Source organism: Stenella coeruleoalba (assembly GCF_951394435.1).
Source record: "Stenella coeruleoalba genome assembly, chromosome: 14".
NCBI lineage: Eukaryota > Metazoa > Chordata > Mammalia > Artiodactyla > Delphinidae > Stenella > Stenella coeruleoalba.
Window position 1 is genome coordinate 20097668 of NC_137160.1, and position 17367 is coordinate 20115034.

General features: G+C 40.6%; 1 protein-coding gene across 3 annotated transcripts in view; it reads left to right on the forward strand.

Moving 5' to 3' along the window:
- Positions 1-338: 338 nt before the first annotated feature.
- MBD2 (methyl-CpG binding domain protein 2) overlaps positions 339-17367 on the forward strand; it is a 77416-nt gene continuing 60387 nt past the window's right edge. For all 3 annotated transcript variants that reach the window (XR_013831302.1, XM_079942516.1, XM_079942517.1), the window contains exons 1-2: positions 339-903; positions 15728-15887. Coding sequence is in view for 2 of the 3 variants with exons in the window: in XM_079942516.1 (XP_079798642.1) it covers positions 368-903; positions 15728-15887 (696 nt within the window). In the remaining variant the exon portion in view is untranslated. The remainder of the gene's footprint in view (positions 904-15727; positions 15888-17367) is intronic.

Consider the following 17367-nt stretch of genomic DNA (forward strand, 5'->3'; position numbering starts at 1 on the left):
GTGAGAGAGGTTAACCCAGTTTAAAACAAATAAACCGCAGTCCTGACATTTCTCTACAAGTGACTCTGGGCCCAAACCGCCCGCCTCGTGGGGGTGGGGGCCGGAAGGGCGCGGCCGGGGGCGGAGCGGGTGCGGCTGTGGGGCGTGTCCTCGAGGAGGCGGAGACAAGATGGCCGCCCTGACCGCTTGGAGGACCTAAGAGGCGGTGGCTGGGGCCACGCCCCGGGCGGGAGGGCCTCTCTGTGCGCGCCCGCTCTATGATGCTTGCGCGCGTCCCCCGCGCGCCGCTCTGCGGGCGGGGCGGGTCTCCGGGATTCCAAGGGCTCGGTTACGGAAGAAGCGCAGCGCCGGCTGGGGAGGGGGCTGGATGCGCGCGCACCCGGGGGGAGGCCGCTGCTGCCCGGAGCAGGAGGAGGGGGAGAGCGCGGCGGGCGGCAGCGGCGCTGGCGGCGACTCCGCCATAGAGCAGGGGGGCCAGGGCTGCGCGCTCGCCCCGTCCCCGGTGAGCGGCGTGCGCAGGGAAGGCGCTCGGGGCGGCGGCCGTGGCCGGGGGCGGTGGAAGCAGGCGGGCCGGGGCGGCGGCGTCTGTGGCCGTGGCCGGGGCCGGGGCCGTGGCCGGGGACGGGGCCGGGGCCGGGGCCGGGGCCGCGGCCGTCCCCAGAGTGGCGGCAGCGGCCTTGGCGGCGACGGCGGCGGCTGCGGCGGCAGCGGTGGCGGCGGCGCCCCCCGGCGGGAGCCGGTCCCTTTCCCGTCGGGGAGCGCGGGACCGGGGCCCAGGGGACCCCGGGCCACGGAGAGCGGGAAGAGGATGGATTGCCCGGCCCTCCCCCCCGGATGGAAGAAGGAGGAAGTGATCCGAAAATCTGGGCTCAGTGCCGGCAAAAGCGATGTCTACTACTTCAGGTACCGCCTTGGGGGGGGGAGGGGGCGGCAGGGTCAGGCCGGGGTCAAGGGTCGAGAGCTGACCTGGGTAGGGGATGTCAGGAGGAGAGCAGGGGCCAGAGGGGAGTGGCAGAGACAGACTGGCCTTGTAGTAGAAGGTGCCCGAGCCCTTGGGTGAGAGTTGACCCCAGTGCAGTGACAGTCACAGTGTCTGAATGGTGAGAGCCCATAGGAGGGCCTCTTATGGGTAAAGTGTTGGGGAAAATGGTTTGTGGAAAGAAGGGTTACTCTGGCAGGGATGATTATTCCTCTGAAGGGTTAAAAGAAGGTGTAATTCATCGAAACTATAAAACCAGTCACTGTTGGCTCCTGTCCCAGATTCATCATCACAAGAGTGTTTAATCATGCACATGTGGAAGAAAGGTATCTGCAGTAACAAGGTTTCAGTTGCTTTGTGGGATCCACGAAAGTTTCTTATGAAGTAGCCACTTAGAATGCCTGTAGTTTCTTGGTGTTGCAGAATTTACTCCCTTTTGAAACCAAACACTGTAATACGTTGTTAGACTCCTAGACCAAAATTTGTCCTCCGGGCATATTTGATAATGTCTGGGGACATTTTTGGTTGTCACATCTTGGAAGGGGGTGCTACTGGCATCTAGCGGGTAGAGGCCAGAGATGCTGCTAAACATTCTACGATGCACAGGACAGCCCTCACAGTAAAGGATTATCTGGCCCCAGGTGTCACGAGTGCTGGATTGAGAAAACTTGGTCTGAATGATAACAGGTTTTCAGCTTGATGGTGAATCCTGTAATCATGCTGTCCGACCCAGTAAGCTCAGGGAAGTGTCTTTGGCTGTTGATACCAATGGAATTTTCTTAACAACAAATTTACTAACTTTTCTTATAAACAGCCCCATTTCTCAGAGAGTATAAATATAAACATGTTATACTCAGTGGCTTGGAGGGCCATGTTTGTGGGCTAATTTAATCATTTTCAAGGACGATATATGGGTGTTGGAGTAGATGTCGTCTGCCATTTAGCCATTGGAGTATTGTAGGAAGAATTTCCTTTTTTCCATACATTACTCCTGGGTAAAAGTATACACACACACACACAATACAATGTTTATGAATTGAAAATACTGTTGGGCTTCCCTGGTGGCGCAGTGGTTGAGAGTCCGCCTGCCACTGCAGGGGACACGGGTTCGTGCCCCGGTCTGGGAAGATCCCACATGCCGCGGAGCTGCTGGACCTGTGAGCCATGGCCGCTGAGCCTGCGTGTCCAGAGCCTGTGCTCCGCAACAGGAGAGGCCACAACAGTGAGAGGCCCACACACCGCAAAAAAAAAAAGGAAAAGAAAGGAAATACTCTTAAATAGATTTAGGAGGTTAAAAAAATACGTGTATATGTGTATATAAGTATGTACATATATACATACACACAAGAATGCGATCACTACTGGTATAACATGTAAATATGAACATATTCCTGATAGTTGCTCAAATATATAGAAGAGTAGTTTCAGTGAAGTTATTTCACCTATTGAAGTAAAAAAATAAAATAAAATGAAAGTGGTGTTGCACTAGAACTTATTTTGTCACTTAATCCGAGACCACTCATTTTGAAATCTTAAATGATAATTAGAAAACTTATTTTAAACATACAAAGGTGATAATCTTGTTTTGTATTTCCCCATCATTGCATATTAAATTTGTTTCAGTAATACTAAGAAAGTTATTGTGGAACAAATGGTTACTCTCAAGTTCAGTTGTTTCATTTAGTGCTTTTCACAATTGTTCATTTTTGCATATTCTTTTGTTAACAGCTCCTTCTGTTTTCTTTTTAAGCAAGTAGTATGCATAACCTTTATGTGAACTCTGTATTGATGTCTTTTAGCCAGTTATACGTGACAAGAACATTCTGTGTCTGGGATTGAACTCCTTGAGGAATAAGTGAATAGTCTATTCTCAGTAGAGCATCTTTAACTTTGAATTTCACTCCCTGTGGCATTTCTCCTGGGATATGGTTTGTTTGGTTTTGGGATGATGTATTTGTTGGAACTTACTTTTGGTTGCTGCAAAGCTTTTTTCTTGCTCTTCTTCTTTCAGTACCTGGAAAAGTTATTTTAAAAGGCAGATTGCTGTAGCGCTCATTCTGATGTGTGGTCACCTTTTTTTTTTTTTTTTTAATGTGTTGTAAATTTTCGATGTTACCTTTTTTATACAAGCCCAATAGATTATTTTATGGTAGAAAAACTGATATAATCAGTCTAAAACTTTCTTAACAAATTCATCCTGTGAAGAATCACAAACCAGTATAGTAATAATTACTCTCTAAAATTAAAGTCTTGGGCTTCCCTGGTGGCCCAGTGGTTAAGAGTCCGCCTGCCAGTTCAGGGGACACGGGTTCGAGCCCTGGTCCAGGAAGATCCCACATGCTGTGGAGCATCTAAGCCTGTGCGCCACAGCTACTGAGCCTGCCCTTTAGAGCCCACGAGCCACAGCTACTGAGCCCACGTGCCACAACTACTGAAGCCTGCGTGCCTAGAGCCCATGCTCTGCAACAAGAAAAGCCACTGCAATGAGAAGCCCAGGCACCGGGCTTTTAATTTATAAAATTAAAGTCTTTTTTTGTTTTGTTTTGTTTTTTGTTTTTGCGGTACGCGGGCCTCTCACTGCTGTGGCCTCTCCCGTTGCAGAGCACAGGCTCCGGACGTGCAGGCTCAGCGGCCATGGCTCACGGGCCCAGCCTCTCCGCGGCATGTGGGACCCTCCCGGACCGGGGCACGAACCCGCGTCCCCCGCATCGGCAGGCGGACTCCCAACCACTGTGCCACCAGGGAAGCCCCTAAAGTCTTTTAAAAAATAAATTTATTTAATAAATTTATAAAATTAAAGTCTTTTTAAAAAATTAATTAATTAATTAATTTTATTATTGGCTGCACTGGGTCTTTATTGCTGCACGCCAGCTTTCTCTGGTTGCGGCGAGCGGGGGCTACTCTTCATTGCGGTGCGCGTGCTACTCATTGTGGTGGCTTCCCTTGTTGTGGAGCACGGGCTCTAGGCGTTCAGGCTTCAGTAGTTGTGGCACGAGGGCTCAGTAGTTGTGGCTCGCGGGCTCTAGAGTGCAGGCTCAGTATTTGTGGCGCACGGGCTTTCCATGGTGTGTGGGATCTTCCTGGACCAGGGCTTGAACCTGTGTCCCCTGAGTTGGCAGGCAGATTCTTAACCACTGAGCCACCAGGGAAGTCCCTTAAAATCTTTTTATGAGACAGTGCAACATGATTTGCTTTTTACTTGTTTATGCCAAATGAAAAGACACATTGAACAGAGTTGTGCCACATGTGCTTAGTTCAGGGCTGGAGGGACTGTTGTCTATTGTTGTCCACCTACAAAGCTTAGTTACTGTACAAGATTGTAACATCCAGTCTTGATTTCATTCTGAGAGGTTACATTCTGAGACAGGAGGACGCATAGAGTGTGATGTGATACTTGTGATATAGTAGTTACTCTAAGTTTGACTTCTGCTTTCAGTGATGAATGCTGCAAGTCACCTACTCGTATTAGAGGTGAACACACTAGTTTTCAATCTGCAGTGTCACTGCTTTGCATATTAGCATCCCTGTATACCTACCACTCATTAAAAACCAGTAGCTCACAAAATACTAGCCATATCTGTTAATAGGTGGGTTAAGAGTCAACTCTTCTGTTGGTAATGTGAACACCTGCACACAGTTGTGTGCACATAGATTCTAATAATGCTAACTCCTGATTTAGCTTGCCCATGGGAAGATTAATCTAAACAAATCTGTGCCTGTTAATGCAGGGTGTGTCTTACACTTATTTTTTTTTTATTTTTTTATTTTTTTGTGGTACGTGGGCCTCTCACTGTTGTGGCCTCTCCTGTTGCGGAGCACAGGCTCTGGACGCGCAGGCTCAGTGGCCATGGCCCACGGGCCCAGCCGCTTCGTGGCATGTGGGATCTTCCCGGACCGGGGCACGAACCTGTGTCCCCTGCATCGGCAGGCGGACTCTCAACCACTGCGCCACCAGGGAAGCCTTTACACTTATTAATTGGACTTAAATTAAGCTTATTGAGAAAGCCTCAAATTTTGGTAGAATTTTTTTCTTTTCTTGCTGTTTCCTGAGATTGCCAAGTTCTAATAGGAAGGTATGCCTCTGGTTGCTAGTTAAGCAATATAATTATGCCTTCTGTCAGGATTACTGATAGTACTGTGGCAGTTTGTATATGATCATCCAAAGTTTCTTTTTTAAAAGGGTGTGGTTTGATCAAGCGTTGGATCCATTGGTATAGTTTCTGAAAAAGTTCATTGCCATCATATGAGCCCATTATTTGAACAATACTTTTCTTACCGGTCTACTTGACTCCTGTCATTTCTAGTTTTTGGTTCTTACACTTGCAGATTGATATTTTTGAAATACTGTTCTCCTCTGCAGAGGAACCTTTAGTAGCTGTCTTATGCCTTTTTTAAAATCAAGTCTATGCTTAACCTTGGTGTGAGCTCTGTATCGATGTCTTGTTGGGTTCTAGACTTCTGGTTATAACTGGATTAAAGGCCTGGGAGTCATGGTAAACTGCTGCAGCTGCTGCCATAAAATATCATCTGGTTGGGTATTGGAAACATAATAGTAACCATTTTTGACTCTTTTATCAAATTATGATGCATTCACACCTGATCACTTCTCTGAAAAGATAAAATGGAGCCAGAGAACAATTAAAATAATCATTAAGGAGCAGATGCATGATGAGAGACTAAAGAGATTTCATTAAGAAGAGGACTCAGAGGCAATATAATTGAGGGCTTTAAATCATGAGTGAGATGATAAAAGTAGGAGTCTCTAGGGAAAGCAGCAGGGCACAGGGGGTTAAGGTCTGGAATTGGTATTCTACCTCTGCATTTACCAGTGGTGCAGCCTCCAGCATGTCATTTACACTTCCCAGTGCTGTGGTTTCTCTGTTTGTAAAGCGGGTATGATGTACCTGTACCTCATAGTGCTATCAGGTTTCAATTCTAGAACACCAAAATAAATATGTAGATCCCTTAAAGCTTTGGATATGTTTAAGGACTAACTAAGGAAAACAGTTCATTAAATAACTCAAGTTGTATGGACTGAACATATAAATAGGTTTAAAAAAGTCTGTAGGCATATCTCATTTGTTATGAAAGGCTGGTATGGTCTTTGAGGGCATGAATTCTGAATCATTGAGGATGTCAAAGTTCAACTAGGCTCTTTCCCTCTTTTTTTTTTTTTTTTTTTTTTGGTTTAAAAATAATAGACTCTCCCTTGTAGTCTTTGTTGGAAAAAACTAGCTCAGTGGACCAAGGGTCACCGTTCTTTTTTTTTAAAAATAATTTTTATTGGAGTATAGTTGCAAGGGTCACACTACTTAATTGAAGTCTCGTTGACGTTCAGTAAACTGTCTTTCTCCATAATATTTTCTTTCTGGTCATCCCTGTGTAGTTAAACGTGGTGTCTCCTGTATTACTCTGTTGTTCATTCCCCTAGGACCGGTGGCTTTCTCACCTAGCTGTCTTCCTCCCGCCAGACACAGTGCTGAACACACAGATACTAGATAAGTGTTTGATGTATGGCATGTAAAATTTTGTAAAACAGGGATTAAATGACCTCTTAGCCTTTGCTTTATATTACCTGTGATGTTGTGCTGTACAATTATCTCCATTTTATAGGTGGGGAGTTAGGACAAGGAAGTTAAGTAATAGGCTTGAGGTTGTACTGCTAGTAGGTGCAGAGTTAGAATCCTGATGCAGGTGGTTTAACTCCACAACTCTTAGCTACCCTGCTCTGCTGCTGCCTCACATAGAGATCTCTAGTTATATTCTGAAATACTGCAACATCTCTTGCCTAGTCTACTTTATTAAGCTTGGTGTACCACTAAAATAATGTAATTATTTACTGTTATGCTTGCATCCTGAAGTTGACAAGGGGTACGTTTTAAATCCTAATTCACAGTGAAGCTGTTGTACCAAAAGATGATCTTCCAGTTCTATGTAATATTGAAGGGGGAAAAAAATGGAAAAATTGTGGTAAATTAACATAATTAAAGCAGTTTTTCTCTGGGTAACAGAAGTGACCATTTTGTTCAGAAATGTTTCTCTTTCTCTTTCTCTTGTTTATCCTAGGATTGCCCCTCTTATTTATCAGATATTCAGATAGGCAACACATTTGCTGAGGAGCAAGCTATATAGATCTTCTTCATTTTAAAAGCTTTCACTTAAATTAGAAGAAATCACATTGTAACTTGCAGGCTAAATGCAGCTTATGAGATAGTTTTATATGGTTCCTGGGAAAAACTTTATATGTTTCTTTCAGAGTTAAGATATAGTTGAAATGTATCCTACAGACCAGTTTAAAAAAAAATCCCTTTAGTTGGAGAAAGGAAAAAAATACAATATTTATTAAATTCTTATTGCGTAATTGAAAGTTTAACCTGCTGTTAGTCTCTTTTCTTGATGATGCCTGATTAAAGCCTGAATCCAGAAATAAAAGACATAGGTGTGGTGGAAATTGTGCTCTGATAATTCTTTTCTCAACTGTACCATCACATCTTTTTGTGATGTGCTAGAGGGATTTCTGTTAGGTTGCAACATTGCCATCTGTCCTACATCCGATTTTTAGAGTTTGACATGCAAAGTCTCACCTGCCAGAACACGCATAATACCTGTCGTAGAGGAAATACATAGCTCAAAAGGAACTGATACACATACATTCTAAAAATAATCTCCAACAGAAACTGATGTATGATTTTTTTCAAATTGCTTTTAAAATTTCATTTGTGAGATATAGAGTCACAATTTAAGTTTTCGTAATTTAACTTTAATTAGTGGAACAGAAGCAGATGATTTGTGAAGTTGATGATGACTTTTTTTGCTTTGTTTTTGTTTTACACTTTATAGTGGGACTAATAGAGATTCATAATGTTTAGCTTGTATTTGAGATTTGTTAGCCCAGCATGATGAATTAGAAATAAGCCATCAAGGGCTTCCCTGGTGGCGCAGTGGTTGAGAGTCCGCCTGCCGACACGGGTTCGTGCCCCGGTCCGGGAGGATCCCACATGCTGCAGGGCGGCTAGGCCCGTGAGCCATGGCCACTGAGCTTGCGTGCCGGGAGCCTGTGCTCCGCAACGGGAGAGGCCACAACATTGAGAGGCCCGCGTACCACAAAAAAAAAAAAAAAAAAGAAAGAAATAAGTCATCGACTCTTATTTCATGGATTTACTGTTTGACTTGATAGGTATTACTTGCAGCTCTTGTCTGTTGATCTTTTACTGTTGTTTGCCATTTCCACTAAGAAATAACTAGACAAATTGACAAATAAAGTTTTACTTAATTTTGTCAGAACTTCTAAAAACTAAAACTTCTCAAGGAAGTAGAAGTATGAAATAGGGTGAAATTTGAATAATATATGTGGATCTTATGATTTTGCCTTATCTTATTAGAGTATAAATTCAAACTCGTTTGTTTGGGAACTTGACTACATAGGCAGTGTGTAAATGCAAATGATAGTAAATATAATTTAAAATTAGATCTTAAAAATTGAACACTTAGCATTTGTCAGGAACAATTATTAGTGATTTACAAATGTGCGGAAGAAGAACATCATCCTCTTGTTGATTTCTGACTACTGTATCTTGGTATTCTTTTCCTCTTCTGTCTATACTGAAAGAATCCATAGATTAAAGCAAAAATGAATGTCCTTAGAATTCTTTTTAATGTGTATGCAGTGATGTATGCATCTCTTTAAAAAAGAAAGATCTTTCCTGGAGGCCCCTAGCAGAAGTGGGCAATATAATACAAAAGTGGATATATGAAATACACATTGCAACTTTTTATTGTTAGATGCTACAAAAGTCATAAATTTGCCATGTCATATTGCCATAGCAGTTTCTAAATGCTTTCTCTCCATTTCTGTACTTATTTGAAGACCTTGTTTGAAGTAAGTCTGTCCGTAAACTATACTTGCATAGCACTGGTTTAGAATAAAAATAGGGACTCTGAGTCAGAAGATTGGGACTTGAATCTTGCTTTACTATTTCAACTTGGACAGATTCTTAAACTTCTGTAAGCTTCCGATTTCTCAAGTGTAAATCGGGTAGGAATTCTACTTCATGGAATTTTGTGAGATTAAATGAAAATACATGTAAGGCATTCGGCGTGTAGTAGATGGTCAATAGATCAGTAAAATCTTTGTTCCTTTCTCTTCACTTAATTACCCAACATAAATAGACGCATGTGCTTGTTAATTATGTGAGGATTTGCAATATTTTGTTGTATTTTGAAATGTGTTTAGGGTAGAGCTTAGGTTATACACGTTCATCAGAGGTTTAAAAAATATTTCATTTTTTCCCTGATTATAAAAATAACCCATGCTCAGTGTGGAAAATTGGGAAAATAGAGAAGAGTACATAAAGAGAAATGACAATCCTTATATAGTTCTAAAGAGAATCACTGTTAATATTTTGACACATTGTCTTCCATTCTGTTTTCTGAATATATTTGTCTGTGCACACACATATACACACACCCCAACACATATGTGTATATGTTCTTTCATAGTTCTTTTCATACTGGAGGAATCCATAGATTAAAGCAAGGATGAATGAATTTAAAATTCTTTTTAACATGTGTGCAGTGATGTATGCATTTCTTTAAAAAGGCCTTTTCCAGAGACCCCTAGCCTCTTTTTAAGAAATATAGTTTGTTTTTTGGGTGTTCTTGTCTATCTATGTGTATGTTTTTTTATTATGGAAAAGTTCAAACATATGCAAAAAACAAAAGTAGTTAGAAAAGTGTAATGAATTCCTCGTGTACTTGTCTACCAGTTTTAACAATTATTGACTCCTGGCCAGTCTCGTTTCATCAATATGCAGTCCCCTTCCCACCTCTCCCGTTATATTTTGAAATAATTTGCAGACATGCTTAATTTCTGACATTTCCATAGCAGTGTTCAGTCTCCAATTCAACCAAAATAACCAGTGTTTTTGCTTTTTCAGAAGGTGAGTGCTTGTGGCAGTGGGATGAGATTAGGTAGAATTCTATGTTCATTCATTTTTTATTTTTTAGTGGGTCACCCTGAATTTTTAACCATATTCGTAACCATGATATAGAGATAATAGAATTTGCTGCCAATAATATACTCTTTGCATATAATTTTTGTTAAATAAATGCTAGTTTATGGAATAAGGATGATTGGTACAGAATTTGAATTCTACTAAAGGTCTTTCATACCATTTAAAATTGTGTGGTGATTCCTTAAACATTTAAGTCGAGGGAAGAGGTGGAATGCTGTCCTATCTTATCAGTAGCCAAATTGTAAATACACTTTTTTTCTTGTTGATACTTTAAAAATAATTCTCCACCCCAGCCCCCACCCCAGCTGCTAAGGAAATTCTTTCATGCTCCAATTTACTTGCCCAAACTCTTCATACTTAAAAAAAACTAGTTTTCAGTTTTCATGGGGAAATAGCTTGCATACTTTAATGTTTATATTTTAAGAATTTTATTATAGAACATTTCAAACATATATACAAAAGTAGAATTATATAAAGAACTACCAAGTATCCGGTTCAACAGTTGACAGCCTTATTTCATCCATACCCACATCTACTACCCTGACTCAGCCTTCATTATTTTGAAGCACATTTGACGTCCTATCATTTCATTCATTAATAACTATACTTCAGTATGCTATTTGTGAAGATAAGATTTGAACTTGTAGAAGTTTTACAGCCATACGGAACTCAGTGTTTCAAACTAAAAGAGATGCCAACAGGCGGTTCATGATTATTTACATAATTCCTATTACTTTGTTCTGTTAAGGCTTTATGGAAGAGGTATAAGATGGATTAGTGTTTCTGGGCTCTTGGGGATTGCGGGTGGAGACACGCATGCTGGACCAAGTAAAATACATGGTTTGCATAGGGCTGAAGAGGGAAATCATTCAGCCTATTGATTCAGAATAGACTTGAATAAACCAATATGGCAGTAGTCCCTGGGTAAGAGGAGTGGAAAATAGGGTTGAAAGGTTAAGAGAAGACTAGATGACAGAGAATCCTAAATGCAGGGCTAAAATGTTTGGCTCCCTTTTGCTAATGGGTTGAAGTCTGTTGAAGGCATTTAAACTGGCACTTTGGTAATAGTGGTGTTTGAGGAAGAGCAGTCTGGCTAGTTTAGGATGCAAAGAGGCTAGCAAATAGAAAATCAGCCTATTGTGGTGATTGAGACTTGAGGTGATAAAGATTTGGTTTAGGCAGTGGCAATGGAAATGGAAAGGAAGGATGGATTCAAAGGTGATTATGAAGGAACTGGATTTCATAATTGATCAGAGATGGGAGATAGTAAGATAAGAGTAGATAAATTCTGCCTGGGACAAACTATAGAGGAGGGCTGAGGATGTTCATTTTAGGAAAGGCCTACATTTAAAGTTTGGGAGGAAAGGGGTTAAGGGGGACTGGGAGCTGACTTTTAGATGGATTTTCCTGTGTGTATGTCATGTAGTTTTGAAAAAATTGGTATATATTTCTTCGAATTAATTGGTTTGGCAGTTTTCTGATTGTACTAAGGTACAAAAAGATAATGTTAATTTCAGATTTTTAGTCTCAGCTAAAATTTGATTTCTGGAGACAATCGTTATTGAAAGGTAGAGAAATCTTTCAATACTTAACACTCTTGTAAGTAACAAGTAAACTTTAACACTTAGAGGGATAGAAAAAATAGAAAGTTGACATTTCTTTATTCCCAAACTTTTCCAGTGCTGTAGCTTCTGGAATTTTTATTATTCCCCACAAAGCACTTCCTGATGTTGTTGGAGAGCCATACACCTTAGAACTTACCCTTGAGACATAGACCTAACCATCTGCCGTCCACGATGCTCCTTCCTGCTGATAGGCCGGTCCATCGTCTTCCACTCTGGTTGTCACCACCCCCACAGTTCATCCTGTTAGAAACTGGTTTGAAGTTATACTTGTGTTTGCTCAGACCTCTGGTCTCCTCATAATGGCTTGACTGGACATCATGATTATCCATTTTACCAAAGTAACATGAAAAAATACGTTTGCTCTACTACTCATTTTCAGAGTGCAGTTTCACATGCAAGCAGCGGTCTTCAGAGAGTTAATTTTCATATCATAGACTGGCAGGGCATATTACAGTTGTCTAGCTCCAGTAACGCCGTTTACAGATGAGTTCATAGAGTGACATAATGGGAATACTACTAAGTTAAGGTGACCGTTATTTAAGTCTTTCTGGTATCTCAATAAAGTTTTTTCTTAGGTTTGAAAGTCAGATGCCAAATAAAATTTCTTTCCTTTTGATAATCTATAGTTAGAAACCTCTAAGGTAGAGTTAGGTTTAAAAAGTGCTTTAAATCAACTATACTTCAATTAAAAAAAAAAGTTGCTTTAAACAGCTTAATCAAAATGAAGGCAAGCAAAGACATAGTTCAAGTGATGAAATGTTCTAATATGAACCAGAAAAATGTAACTCATGCTTTTGATTTTCATTTAATAGTTACTTTTCTTCAGGGTATTTAGTGGGGAGGACAAGTTAAAGGTGAGATCACAGGTTGGCTCAGGATAGGCAGATCTAGGGGGCAGTTGGTAGGGAAATTTTTTGTGGTTGAAAGTGAAATATTAGTATTTCATTACTAGGATTAGAAGTAATCGCTTTGGGCAGAGAAAACTGAAAGTGACTAATATCCTTCACTAGTCTACTAGAGTTTAAAAAAAAATAATTTCCCTGAGTTACAACTTGATGCTTTTAGAATAAAAGCTTAGTCACATTAAGTCCTGGTGTGTCTGAGACTGTTACCTAACAGCAGCCATCTTAGAGGGCAGACAGATGATAACTTAGTCACTTTAGTGACATACAGTTGTTTTGTTTATCTAGCACTGACTTCCTCGGCCACCACTTCCAGAGTCATTTTGCCGTTGTGCAGTGGTCCCTATGGACAGAATTTCTGCTTAACCATTCCCATGGGCCTTGCCTTTCTAATATGCTTGCCTTCATCTCCTGCAGAGGAAGGTCCCTGGTCTTAAAATCCCTTGGGGCAGCCAGGTTGGCTTTCCTTAAAGCACCAAGCACAAGCTATAGCAGTTACGGAGAAGAAAATGACTTGTAGCACGTTCTGAAGGCAACAGTGTGTATGACCAGTACTTGTAGCTGTGCATTACAGATGCTTGTATCTGTATATCAAGTAGTTTATCAGAATCTTATTTACCAGTAACTGGAATATCTGATTATAAGGACTATATGCCTATTTTAGCTTAATTAAAATTATTCGTAATTATATAAGGATATAATAACAGGGTACTCTTTACCAATTTTTCATTAACTTGGGTTTTTTAGTAGTACTTTTTATGTAGTATAAGATTAACCATGAAAATATTTTACAGTTCAGTTTTTAAATTCCAGACAATGTAAGTTTTATATAAGCATAGACTTTTCTGTTCCATTGTGTCTGCAAATGAAAACCATGTTCTTAACTATTCAACTGAGAGGTTTTTCTTTTTGCTCTCAGAAGTTACTTTGTTCAGTACTAGGCTGTATACGTTATGTTTGAGGGTTTTAATAAGGGACATTGTAATTTTTGGTTGTTTACTAATCAAGGGAATGTTTAGAATTGTAATGAAGTAGAATTGAGGGATAGTCGAATTATTTCTAAGTGGGCTTTCAGAATCACAGACAACTTCATAGATGCAGTGATATTTTAGCTGGGCTTGGAGGATTTAATAGTTTTTGTTTTGTTTTGTTTTGTTTTTTTTGCGGTATGCGGGCCTCTCACTGTTGTGGCCACTCCCGTTGCGGAGCATAGGCTCCGGATGCGCAGGCTCAGTGGCCATGGCTCACGGGCCCAGCCGCTCCACGGCATGTGGGATCTTCCCGGACCGGGGCCCGAACCCGTGTCCCCTGCATCAGCAGGCGGACTCTCAACTACTGTACCACCAGGGAAGCCCAGATTTAATAGTTTTATGATAGACAGGATATTGCTTATGCTCAACCTTCCACCTGGAAAGACATGGCTGGAAGGCAAAGGTACATGGCATATTTTGGTGATGTTGAGTTTAGAATGTGAGGTGTGTTCAAGGCTGGTGGGAAAAAGTCAGGAAAAAAAAAAAAACCTGAACAGATGGAAGGTTTTTGATGTTCCGTTAAGGAGGCAAAACTATTTTGTCAGCATTGGGGAGTCTCTGAACATTTAGAACTTGGTATTGGATGTGTGGGCTGAGGGATGGAGCATTGAACATTGTGTTTGGCCTCCTAGCTTGAAGAGAGTTGCTAAGTAGACAATAATGCTACAGTAGAGGGCAACACAAGAAGATCAGGTTTGGGGGTGGAAGTTTGCAGTGAGCAGAAATGATTCAAGTTTTAAACAGTATTGAGGGTTACGTGCTATTTTATTTTGTGATACTGAGCATATTTGGAAATCTGGATTAGAATGGGAGTTGAGGTTTGTTTCTACATAATTCTATATTCTTTCCTCTGCTGTGTTCTGGTTGTTGTTTGCTTCTTTCTATTCTGTTACATTCTGGTCTTAACTGGTTGTTATCTTCATCTGTAGGCTGAATTCTATACCTTGAATTGTGTTTCAGGAATAGCTATGTCATGTGATTGTGGAAAAAGAATGTTGATACGATCTTCAGTTGTGTTGAAGGCTGTGGTGGCAGAATACCATGGAATTTGTGACAGACTGGGGTGTGTTGATTTGGACTTGACCCAGAGAGAAGTTTTGCTGTTCCAGGGAAACGTAAATTGCTTGGTTTTCCAGCCTTTTCTCTTTTGTCTTCCTGTTGAATTATTTTTCTTTTATTGTAGTCCGCTGGTGCAAGGTTAAGTTCTCAATATGACATGTTGGCTTCTTTGAGAGGTATTTGAGAATTCTCACAATCCTCTTCTGGTGACATATCCCACTGCAGTTTATTCTAGCACATTTGGTTCAGAAAATTTATTAGATGAGACTTTGGGGTATTCTTCCTATAAAATTTTTCTTACATTTCAGTGCAATATGGGAAAAATTTTTTTAGGAAAGACTAGTTTAGTTTAGCCCTCTATATAATTACGGCACTTCTGTCATTTTCCAGCTTCGACAGTTTTTCTTACAGGAAATGAGTTATTCTTGATATCCTTCTCTCAGATAAAAGTTAGGCTAACAAAAGTCATGTCAGCATCATACAAACACATTTGCAAATGTTTGCCTTAGTTTTCTTTCAGTAACGTTAGGGAGCATTTAAATATTGTCGGAAATTCAACACTTTTTTTTCTGTTGTGAATGTTATGAGTTCAAATCGGTAGCGCAAAGATTATATGGGTTCCAAGTGTTGTGTAAATGTGTTGTTAACAAGAGTTGTTGACTTTAGAACAATTTGTTTTGAAGTTCTTTGTGATTACTGTTGGCATTGTGTATGTGTAATACAGAAAAAAAGATTTCAAAAATCAGTTTGGAAAATTTGTAAGATTGAAGACGTTTGCAGTGTGCACATTGTGTTGTGCATGCTGTTTGGGTTGGGATTCTGTTAATGGTTGCTGGGTGAGTGACCAGTGGGATAATCGGTATTCACATCTGTTATGTGCTCCAGGGGTGTACCTCGTGGAGTATTATATTAGGTGACACATTATCTCTTTTTACAGGAGATAAAAAGTTCTAATTAAGTTCCTTTAAAACTTCTAATATTTCTTTGAAAAAAAATATGTAAAATCGTGATGTGATAGTAATTGGGAGCAGAAAAGAAGGCATGAAGAAAAGGGTTATGTAGTGATCTAGGGTAAATATTGTTGTCTTTTGTACAATTAATGTTATCTTTCTTCTAGTCCAAGTGGTAAGAAGTTCAGAAGCAAACCTCAGTTGGCAAGGTACCTGGGAAATACTGTTGACCTCAGCAGTTTTGACTTCAGAACTGGAAAGATGATGCCTAGTAAATTACAGAAGAACAAACAGAGACTGCGGAATGATCCTCTCAATCAAAATAAGGTTGGTTAATTTACTTATAGCAAATGAATGCTATTCCAGAAGCTCTCCCAAAAGTATCTTACATTGTACTATGTCACTGGAATTTTGGTTGCCTGAATGTCCCAGTTTTTTTTTCACCTCCCCCTCCAAAGCATTTTGACTTATATATCTGATTAATTTTCTGGTAGTTGGCTTACAGAGAGATAGCCTAAGTAAAATTGTGCACAATTGAAAACAGCATTTCAGTATCTCTCCAGGCCAACATACATCACACTTTTGGCCCATTGGGACTATTTACAAAAGATTTCTTTGTTGATGTTAATTGTCTCCTTTATTCCCCCCCTTAAAATAGTTCCTGTTGCCCAAAAAGAGGCAAAATTTTATTGTGGCGCAAGTATCCTTACCTACCACATAGTTTATACTTACCTGTTAATTTTCAGGATTAGGATTTGAGAAAGAGCAGTTTTTATTTTGACTTTTTGATGATGTTGAGGATAGTGACCTTTAGGAATAATATTCTCATTCTAATACTGTGATTGGAGATTGTTCCATTAGCTCTTATTTTTACTGAGTTGCTTAGTTGATGGTTTATTGTACAGGAATTTAAATGAGTAGCATTTGAATTCTGATGCTAATTTAATTGTATTAAAGCACCCACTATCTGTACAGAGAAAGCTCCCCACCTCCCCGCGGCCCCGAAACAACTAATCTTAGATAACCTTTTTTTTTTTTTCCAGTTTTTTTCCCTCTAAATTTCAGTGAAACACACGTATGTGTGTTGCCACCACCGTTGTCTCACACTGACCATGAAAATGGTGGAGGGAAAAGGAAGGGCTTTTCTTTCTAGGTATTTGGTTGATGTAGCCCTGTGTGCCCCTTGGGAGTGCCGCGTTCACTTGAGGAACTGGGGCGGCGTATGGAGTGGGGCGGGCATGGTTTGATGTAGTGGCTCTGCCTCTTAACAGCTCATGCAGTCATGGGCAACTTTATTAACCTCTGATGGCCTCAGATTTCTCATTTGTAAAATTTAGGTAATAAAATCTTTACTTTAGTTGTTGTGAGGAGTAAACAGGAATTTATGTGAAATTACCTAGCAAGTTCCTTTCCTGTTCCTGTTGTAGCTTCCTAGGCAGGGAGCTACCTCAGTGAACAGTGTTGCCTGGTGGCCCGTGTAGGAAACTTTTCTGACCTGAGCTCTCTTCCTCCTCACCTTTTACTTTTCCTGGAGAATATGGGATCTCTGCTTCATATCCCTCTTTTTTTTCAGAATTCAGCTTAACAGTTGTCTTTTTTTTTTTTTTTAAACAATAGTTTGATTTCCAAAAAAATGGTGTGGAGGTGAGAATGCACTGTTTCCTCACATACTGCGTTAGTTACCTGGCATGGTTTCCAAAGGGGCATCAGCAAGTACCATGTTTAGAGGCAGAGTGGGAAGGGAAGGCTGGAATTGCCTCCGTATCGCTTAACTATGGTGTTACTGTGGGTTGATGGTTCTGAAGGT